The 10458-nt window shown below is 41.1% G+C and overlaps 1 protein-coding gene across 1 annotated transcript; it reads left to right on the plus strand.

The window, feature by feature from the left end:
- The first annotated feature begins 640 nt into the window (after nucleotides 1-640).
- Nucleotides 641-4811, plus strand: LOC139792995 (interferon alpha-inducible protein 6-like). The gene is made up of 3 exons (XM_071736987.1): nucleotides 641-878; nucleotides 3638-3784; nucleotides 4627-4811. Exons 1-3 carry the CDS (start codon nucleotides 695-697, stop codon nucleotides 4653-4655), a joined length of 360 nt encoding a protein of 119 aa, XP_071593088.1. The 5' UTR covers nucleotides 641-694; the 3' UTR covers nucleotides 4656-4811.
- Nucleotides 4812-10458: the final 5647 nt, after the last annotated feature.

The following is a 10458-nucleotide window of genomic DNA, read 5'->3' on the forward strand; positions in this document are numbered from 1 at the left end:
GTGTATCCATTATAAGTTGTGTTTTAGGACTGAGTAAAAGGTCATCACATAGAAAGTCCCGGCAACTTTGTGACGCCTTCAGTCCTGTGGCATTGCCAGACTTCATCATAATTTCCTGACGGGCTGTTTGGAACACTAAGTAAATTATATTAACAAAGCTCCAAAAAATTTTAGCAGCTTTGCAGGAAGGATCTGTAGCAACAACGAAAGTGACTATTTTGAGTTCAATGTCACTTTGAAGAGGGCATGTAGCTTTAATTATCCTATTCTTACATGGAATTTTACTCTCGTTTAAGCTGCAACCTCAGGTATTTTATTACCACCTGCTTGCTGCCTTTTTGTCAGTTGTCTTCACTTAGACTTGTATTAATTTTGGAAATAAGGGACTGTCTTCTGCAATTGCTATTCAGAAAACTAAAGTGCATGACAAAACAACAAAGAAGCAAATTTCTCAGCCACATCAGTTGCCAATCACTAATTCAAACACTACTGATTTGGTTTAGTACAAGAGGACATAACCTGGTTTGCCTAACCTTGACCTTGACAGCTGGAGAAAAGAGGAGTGTTCATAAAGTTCAGTTTCATTTCCTGGATGAGAGTATGTTTTGGTTTCTTTTCTTTCTTATCACAGCAGCAGTTTCATTTCTGTGCTGTCATTTCTGACAGTGTATAAAAAGACTGGCTGATCCTTGTAATGATTCCAGTGGGCTCCACATCAGCAGAAACAGAAATGTCTGACCAGAACATCCACAATGCTGGCTTCACTTCCTCTGGGATCAAAGGAGAATCACTTGCTTCATCACTGATGGGCCATGAAGCAAAAGCATCTGGAGGAGGTGTGCATTCTGGAGGCCCAACTTCAAGTCTCCAAGAAATGGGTATGAACAATTCTGCATGTGTGTGTGGTTTTGTGATTTAATGCATAGGGCCAAAGATTTTTCTTTTTCCTTGAAAATAAGCTTGCTATCTCCTCTCTTACATTTCTGTATTGCAATGAAGACCAAAGATTCCTATATTTAACTGCATGGTATAAGTGGGATGCTATTAAGGGTGTTTTCTGTGTATGTACATATCCATGGATATCCACATACATATGTAGTATTCATGAGGTTCAGGACAGTGTTTATTTGAAGCTTGTGCTATCTCCCTATTCTGCTCAGAGTCATCAATAATATGGAAAGTCGCAGTGGCAACAAGTAACAACACACTTATGCAAGACCATGATCTGTGTATCTACATTTCATATAAATTATGAGATTTCCCTTGCTCTTTCCTCACAAACATCCAGACATGGAGAACACATAAAATCATATACAAATGCTATATAGCAGAGGGAAATTAGCTGCAGTCCAAGAGCTGAACTCACAAAGGGAATATATATGCATCCTTGACAGGACATATCTAAGTGCTAAAATTAGGCAGAGCTGGTTTTCACATGAGCTAGCCCTGCAGGTGCTTGCTTTCCTGCTGCATCCACAGAGCAATCCCTGACCTGACAACTCTGAGCATCTTAGCACTTGTTTAACCCCAGGTCCCATGGGAGTCCCACACAAGGTGTTCTCCCCTCCAGTCCTGCCTGGGGGACCTGGTTCAGCAAGCGACCTCTAAGCAGGAATAACTCCTCAGAACAGTGTTCCCCATGCAATCTTCCTTTAGCCAGCACCACAGTAGTTAGCTTGGTAAGCTTGGATAAAGACTTCAAAACACTTAGATTTAGGGGTCTTGAACTCACATCTCTGCCATGTCAGGAGTGTGCTAAGCAGCAGACTGGTTATACAGGAGGGGATCTCTGCCATATGGGTCAACTGCTGTTCTCCTACCTCTGTATTAAGAAGACAGAAGTCTACTGAAGGATGGAGCTGAACCTGAGTCTTCCAGCCATAAAATGGTTGGTTGGCCAAGTGAGATGGCCAGGGTCCAGGTTTGGGGCACCTTTTTATAGTAAAAAATGCGATAAGCTTGACTGAGAGGAAGTAAGAAATAATTTTTTTAAGAAGCTATTTACATCGCTGACAATATTCATAGTGTGAGGCTGTCTAGACAGTGAGGGAATAAGTGACATAAGGTTCATTTAGAGAGATTCTGAATGTGAACCTTGTGAGGCATTTTTAAAATTTTCACTCTGTACAATCTAATCAGTGAGTTTAGGGTGCTATATACAGAATATTCAATAGCAAAGAGCTTAAGAGATGGTAGCAATAGACGGATAGAACATGAGAAACAGTCAGGAAAGAAGGACCAAGAGAGTGAAGAATAGGAAGACCTGCTCAGGCACTACACTGCATTGGCAGGGGAGATCCTGGTTACAGAGGAGATGCAAGATACTTAGTCTAATTGTACACTAGAACAGAGCCAGCTGCACAATCTTGTCTTCTGTCACAGACAAGGGTGGCAAAGAAGTGCTCAGCACACCCATAACCACTGGCAAACTCCTCAGTTGTGATGCCCCATAGAGAGCATGAAGCTGCAGTTTCTAAACTAAAAGACCGAAGACTTGCATCCTTCCATGTGCTGCCAATCTTCAGAAGAGAGAAGAAGAAAAGCAAACATCCAAAAATGTCTAGTTTCATGCTTCCAATGTATGCATCAACTATGGACTTCTATGAAAACCACTGTTTCGGTGAAGGGAAATATCCATAACTCCAAGAAACTTTAGCCATGCTTACAGGAGATACTCTGAAAGAGCTTTTATCTGTGTGTAAAACGCTAGCTCTGTAACATTGCCAAGGCAGGTGTGAGCTTTGGCTCCCTGCAGCAGGAGAGCTTGCCACATATTCTTTGCCTGATTGAGAGCTAAAAGGGCCTGATTTCATTTCCGCAGGTGCTCACTGAAATCTCTCACTCTTCAAATGCATCTTCTTAACCTTTCCATTCAGCCTGTAACCCCTCCTCCCCGCAGAACAAACACGCTTGAAGGAGCGGCTGATTCTGCAGCAGAGCATGAGTATTGTTCAGGATCACTTTACAGAAGATGTTATAACAAGCTCATCACCAAAATATCTGAGCATCCTCCAGGAATGCTTTAAGCATTATCAGTAACATTTGTCCTCACTAATGCTTTGCTCCTGTCCCAGGAGAAGAAGAGTTTGCAATGGATTACTTTGCTTGAGGCTTATTTGTAATAAGATGGAGACGTATATAAATTGGCCACTGGCTACCACAGCTTGCTGTGTTTGAATTCGACAGATATCTATTATACATAGGTTTATGCTGTGGAAAGTGAAGTGAAAGGAAGATATTCCTCATCTAGAAGAGTAAGTAGTGAGGTCTGCAACACTCCTTAGTTCCTATAGGGGTTTGACACATAGTCCTCAAGAAAGTCCTTGGAAAAAAAGCCATTTCAGCAGAGATGAACTGTGCTGAAACTGGCTTGGACATCCAAATTTATTAAAAACAGTCTGTGTAAGGGTTGCAGGTTTTCTTTGTGTTCTGAGAACACTCATAAAGTACTGCAAATGTTTAACTGTGGCGGTTAAAAAGCATCATACTGATAGAAAAAGTGAAGTAATCAGCAATCTCTTTCTCTTTTGATACATTTTCTAGCCCTGATTTTTTCTTTTTTTTTTTTTTTACAGTATCTTACTTTATCCTGTGAGGTTTTTTCCAGTCCCTAACATCTCCTTTGTAATGGTTCTAGGTGCCAGAGGCTCAGCCCATTCATCAGGTTTTACCAACAGTGGGATCTCTGCTGGATCCCAGGCCTCCGAGATGATGTCCAAGGAGGCCAAATCCCATGGAGGTGGAATTCCCAGGGGTGGTACAACTTCCACTATCCAGTCCATCTGTAAGTGAGAGACGTCCTAATAAAGATAAAATAACAAATGACTTCTGAGAAATCAGCAGTATTTCAGCTCAAGTGTACATTTACAAGATGAAGAGATGTAAATAAGAGAAGTGGCTACATTATACTTGAAGCAACTTCTCTCCTGTTTGTTGCTTTTATACTTGGTGAGAAGCTCAAATTAGAGAATTAGTGGAAATAACTATGCCATAAAGTTGCAAAGATATGGATATATAGCAGGGACAGAAATCTAAAACCCATAGAGACAGAAAAAGGCCAGTGGAGGTTCAGGTTATGCTTTCATCAGCACTGAGGTGGAATGAATTAATTAATTTTTTTTCAAACAGTTGGACACATGAAACAGATGAAGTGTGAGGAAACAGTGAAACATGAGAATGGCATTATCAGGCTGACAGAATGATAACCATAGTCCACCTCTTGTGGTCTGTTAGAACAACTTAGCTTGCTTTCCTTTAAAGGAAATTCACTGGGTCAAAAGCAGAGGGATCTAACTGCATTTTCCAGCTCAAAGCAAAGAACAGCACAAGTTTTCCTCATCCCCCTGGCAAGTTAGTATAGCCTACACCTAGATAAATCAAGTCAAGGTATGAGGAAGCCTGGCCTATACCTGAATGCATCAGTATGGGTGCTAATTATGGGATCCTGTGGGGTTTGGAAGAGAAATCGAGACAGCATTAAAGTTCTTAAATGAGAAGAAGTGTCTTTCAACATGTAACAAAGCCTTTTAGTCTCTGACTTGAGAGTGTTCAGATATTCTGTAAGTTTCCCTGCATAACAACTTCACTTTAAGTCATTCTCATGAGTTTCTTTGTATTTGTCCTTAGCAATGGGAGGCAAAGGCGGAAGACACTAAATAGGAGAAAAACACCAGTCTGGAAGCAAGCTCTGCAAGCAGTTCATCCTTTACAAACTCTCATTGGACAAGTTCTCCCCTTCATTGCTCTACCTGTCACTGACATGAAAAGCAAAGCTTTTTTCAAATGCACAAATAAAGTTTCTCTTAAACTGATGGATTCTTGCTTGAAACTAGTGGGGATGGGGATAAGGGTCAGTTTATTGCTTAGTTAAATATTCTCTGAAGCACAGGCACATGCAAACACAGGCTGATGAATGGAAACAGGTACTCTGAACTGCAAGGGTGTCTTAAAAAAACCCTGGGTTTAGCAACACTGGGCTCTCCAACAACAGGCAGCTTGCTTTGTGTATTTTACAAAAACGACTGAAGTGCTAAAGTCATCCTACTGTGAGAGAGAAGCATAGAAACACTTGAAAAGGGGCACCCAGCAGTTCCCTTTGGATGTACTTCTAATGATCTATGAAATTAAATTCTACTTCATTAAGACTACACACAAGCAAATGAGAACAGATCCCAAGAAATCCCACACCTCAGAGACACAACTGATATTTATATCACTCTGCTATTTCTAAGGTCCCTTTCACCTTAATACTTCAAGTTCCTGTTTTTTTATTGAGATGTGAGCTTGATTACTTTCATTCATAGGTACTCACACTCATGTTTATCCAGACCCAGGTAACACTGTCCATTTCCTATATACATTCCCACATAATACATAGTCCTCTACAGTTCCATCTTCCTCCTGTCTTTCTGGGTCCTCATCCTCCCTCCCCTATCTCCTTCGTCCCTCTGTATTTGTAATAGTACCACACAGAGCTTCTCCTTTTTTATCTTCTCCACAAGATGAAGGGAGAGAATCTGCATCTTCAGGCTAGAAGTTAAGAGACACTGAGTTTGTGGTGCATCTCCTCATGGCTGGAAGATGTGTTTGTACATAGGAAGATTTGGTTCCAAAGAGTACTTGTTGTGAGGAGAATGGGAAAAATTCTCTTGTCCAACATTCTCCTGGTTTGGTTTTGAAAATCTTCAACAGAGATGTCACTTTTTCTCTAGCCAACCTTCTCAAAAAGTTTCACTCTCACAGCTGAGATTTTTTCCATACATTGAAACAGAATTTCCTTTGTTGTAAAGTCACACGCTTGCTCCAATGAATAATTAAGTACACACTTAATAACAATGTATTTCAGAGTTTTTCACTTCAGAGATTCACCAACAAATATGTTTCCAGAACTGGCATCTAAGCCTAAAAGTTGTGGAGATGGGACTAGAAAAGTCTTTTTCAGAGTTCAGTGACTCCAATTGCTGAGAGCAGACACTATTTGCCAATCACACACTCTCATATGGACAGAACAGATCTTTTCTCTCTCCCCATACTTTCTATACAATTACAAACCTAGAGATTTCTTCACACAGTAGTAGTAGCTTATATTTATATTTCAGCTTTCATATTTAAAGACCCTGATTTTTTTTTTTTATCACTGCACAAGAAATGAAGCAACATAATTCCACGGCCGTGGGGCTTTTATGGTCAAGACACATTTTAACTTGACTTGAGTGACAGTCCACATACTGACATACATTTGAAAGCTCCCATGCTCATGGCCTGCATGGTGGCTCTCGACTGCTAAAATGTGTGATAAATATCTAATTGCAATATTGCTGTTGTATTCTGTAACGAATAAAGATAAGGAATGAAGAACACTATAACCAGGTGAAATGAAAACAAACTAACAAAAAAACCATACACACAAAAAATAAATTGTTATGGAGCAAAAAAAATGAAGTATTCAGGACTCATAGACAGCAACCAGCCTGTGAAACTGACTGAAAAATGTGGGGCATGTTCCCCAAAAATGGATTTTAAATGTAATTCTAAGAAATTTCCATCCCAAGTGTCCCAAGGGCCCTAGCTTTTCTTGTTCTCTGAAGCCTAATACTAAACTCTAATTCTAATAGTGATTAGGAGCTGTAACTCATGTCCATGGTGCCACAGGTGACCCAGAAGAGAAACCTGTGGATGGAACAACATTATTGCCATTTCCATCCCAAGTGTCCCTGGAATGACCCTTTGGGGCTCACTGAACTCTAACCCTAATTTAAGTGGTGCATGGGACTGACAACTCTGTGGTTCTTGGTAGACTAACCTTAACCCTAACCATGGTGGAATTTTTTGGACTGAGGCTGAGTTCCCCATCACCATGGTGGCCCAGATCAGGAAGATGTGGCAAGAGAAATGTTGGTGAGGTGTCATGCTAACCTTGTCCCTGGAACAGCAGGCTTTGTGGTTGAAAAAGTCATGCCAAGGAGAACACGATACCACATGAACATTGCTCCTGTCTCACCCTTCTGATCTGGGCCACCCACGGTATTAGGGACTTCATCCCCAGCCTAAAAAATTCCACCACAATTAAGTTTAGGGTTCAGAGAACCACAAAACCTACATGGACACTGGCATCACAAAAAAGGAATGCCAAAGGGAGCATGACACAGCCCTAACGTTGATCCTGCCACAACTTTCTTTCTGATACTGGGGAACATTCTGTGACTCTATGACCTCAGCCTCTGCCCCAAAAATCCCACCACATTTAGGGTTAGGGTTACTTACAGCTTCTGTGGAACATCATAGTGTCCTATTAATTGCCTCTTTCACCTTAAGCTCACTCTCTACAAGAGCTGTGTTACAGCACTTTGGTGCCTGTGGCTCTTCCCCCCTTACTTCATGTCACCTCTCAGAGATGCTGCAGCAGCTTTGTGGAACAGCTACTGGGGTATCAGTGGAGAAAGCTGGCTACATGGCCAGAAGCATAGCTTAATTTTTCTAAGGGGCTAAAATTTCTCCACTCATGGCTGCTTTTTCACATTTCTGCCATCTCTTTATACAGAAAGAAGGAACAGGAGGTCAGTGTACAGCAAACATGGCTTTGACTGAACAGATTTTCATGTCTGTTTACTGCATAATGAAGGATGCGGGTGAGTAAAAGGCAAAGGAGAGGCTGCATCTTGTCTTGCTTGATTTTTACAGATCGACAATGATGCTGCTTTTGCAACCTGTGCAGTGTAATAAGAATAAAAACATGGAAATTGGCTATTTGGCATAGCCTCAGTGCATATATGCAAGGGTGGACTCAGCAGTTTGATGGTCTTCAAGTCCAGGCTAGTAGACAGCTCTGAATAAGCCACCCCACTTTCCTCCCAAAGCCTAATGCAGCAGCCTGTGGCTACTAAAATGTAGCTGTGATTTAGCAGCAGATCTCTATTCAACTTCTATGCCCTCAGCACTGGCACAAGGTACAGCAAGAAGGTCTCTCCTGGCTGTTTCCCAGTCAGAGATTGCCCCATGTGCTAATGCCAGGGTATGCTGCCAGGGATCAGCAAGGACCTAGATTCCCACAAGCAGACCCTCAGACCCCTGTCTTAGCTACAGTGCTGCTAAAGTGAGTCTTAACTATGTAGTTACAGTAAGAATGACATAAAAATAGTAGAAAAAGTCAAGCCACATACTTAACTTGCCAAAATGTTTTGTAAACTGAGAAGCAGCTTTGTAAACTAAAGCTGTATTATGCAGGAAACAATGTGTAATCATTTCGTGAAAATTATAGACCTTGTTTCTTATTTTTCTGCAGAGGAGGAAGATTTAAAACAGAGGTTCAACTTCAGTGTTGGCAGTTCTCGACCTCAAGTGCTTTTCTCTTGTTAAAAAATGACTCTCATTAGTGAGAGCTGCCTAAAAGAAGAGAAACCAATCCAAAGCAAAGCAAGGACCCTTAATGTCACGTATCATTTCACTTTTCAGCTCTTATGTCATTCTGGTGATGCTAGTTTCAATTGTATTTCCCATTTTTATATCTTCTTATGTTGAGAACTACCCTAGGTGGTTTTGCTGAGGCTGGGAGCATCCTCAGCTGCATTTGAATTCACTTCACTGAGTCCCCTCTAAAAGGTCTACAGGAGAACAAAGGTAAATGTTTCCTCCTGAAAACCTTACCCACTGACCACTTAAGCAAAATCATAGGTACATTATTACAAATGAAGTGTTTACATTTTTAGGAGAATATAATTGAAAAGGTCAAATAACAACAAATAGAGCGGTCTAAATCCCTTCTGTCTCTTAATCAGTGTTTCCACAGCACACAGCCTGAGAGTGAATGAAAGGCAAAGAGGCAGCCGTGTATGATTACTGGAGCAATAGCACTGAAGAAATGCACTGAAGAAAGCACAGGGCTCCCCACATGGAAATCAATTTGTCCTGTGAGATGGGGTCGATAGTTGTCTGACAGGACAGCATACAGGCAATTTAATAGCATTTTATCTAAATGAATCTCTTCCTCCCCCCCCAGCAGCCTCACAGTTCATAAGAAGGATCTCCTAGTAAAACAGATTTTTATTTTTTGTTAATCACACGACAGGAATGTATTCATGATTCTGAAGACACTATCACTGTCTATTAAAAATCATTTATACCTGTTAGTTACCCATTACCTGCAATTCTTTCCCAACATGGTTATTCTAATTATATAGCCAATGTACAATTATACACGTAGCCAATAAAAATCACTTCCAGTTACTCCACAAACATTTTTCTTGCTCCAAAACATTTTAAACTATAGGTGACCCTTTCAGGAAAATAAATCCACAAAGCAGGCAAAGTCAGTTCGCTTGAAGGAGTATTGGTATCTGAAATGATATTTTTATGCAATACAAAGCTTATTTCGTAGGAATGTGTTATACACAGCCATTGTCCGGTGTATCTATTTCAATAGCACTTAATAAGTAATAAATAATAAAGCTGAGCTGTTGTTATTAGTGGATATCTGTGTGAAGTAAATTGTAATGAATGAGAACCCCTAATAAACATAATTCCAAGGATGGATCTTTCGCACTCTGGGAGTTTGGTATTGTGCCCCAAAGGCTCTTGTAAATCCAGCTGCAGTTCTTGCTCATCATTTAGAAGATTAGGGGCTGATAAGCAACAGTCAAGCCTTATTAGAGCAGGCTAAGGCAACAGGAAACATTAATTGGGTAATTTAATGCACAAGGAGACAACAAATGCCTGCATCGTGGTTCAGGTGCTGTTTTCTCTATTGATTCGTTCACGTCTTATTTTGCACAAGTCTCACAAATTCTTAGGGAAAAGACTGTAAGGCCAAGTCTAAGTTTACAAAAAACCCATAAATACTTTTCTTTCCTGCAGCTCCCCTTTACCTCTTGTGCTACTAAAGGACCCTTAGGTAGCCCTGAGTTTGGAAGCCAAAGAACGAAGACTACTCCCTCCCCCAACCAGAGGAGGGACCCAAGGTACAGCATCTCTCTGCAGTGACACCGGGTCTCACCTTCTCACTTCTGTTGTGGTTTCATCACACTGCAGGCTCTGGGAGGACATCCAATCCCTCTGGATCCCATCCAATCTCTCCTCTGGAAAGCTGAGAGCCCCTAACAAAGTGCTCTTCTCTTTCATTGTCCTGAAGGAGGTGTAGAAATAGTTTCTCCACAGATCTTCCTCTGAAAGTAAGGAAGATGGGAGAAACTCCCGACACAGGTGCTTCTACTCTGCCTAATGCCAGATTGAATCTGCTCCTGAGTGGATTCACTCAGTCCCTGCAGTGGTTGATACTTGTACTTGGAATACCAAAATCCCTCAGTTACATACCAGCTTCTCATTTAGATACCATCCTTAATTTTCCTTCCCTGAAATATCCTTCCCACAGCTGTTCCCAAGTTCTCTTACAGTGGAAGGAATTCAACATGAGAAGGGGAGAGTCTTTCCTTTGCTCATCTGACCCAGGCACTCTTTACCTCTTAT

The sequence above is a fragment of the Heliangelus exortis genome, chromosome 2 (genome assembly GCF_036169615.1).
Source record: "Heliangelus exortis chromosome 2, bHelExo1.hap1, whole genome shotgun sequence".
In the NCBI taxonomy this organism is placed as follows: Eukaryota; Metazoa; Chordata; class Aves; order Apodiformes; family Trochilidae; genus Heliangelus; species Heliangelus exortis.

What these genes read in the sequence shown, in the direction of transcription:
- LOC139792995 (XM_071736987.1), top strand. Translation starts at nt 695, where the DNA reads ATGATTCCAGTGGGCTCCACATCAGCAGAAACAGAAATGTCTGACCAG. An exon ending in TTCAAGTCTCCAAGAAATGG is followed by an intron (nt 879 to 3,637) that starts GTATGAACAATT and finishes TAATGGTTCTAG; the next exon opens with GTGCCAGAGGCTCAGCCCAT. An exon ending in TTCCACTATCCAGTCCATCT is followed by an intron (nt 3,785 to 4,626) that starts GTAAGTGAGAGA and finishes ATTTGTCCTTAG; the next exon opens with CAATGGGAGGCAAAGGCGGA.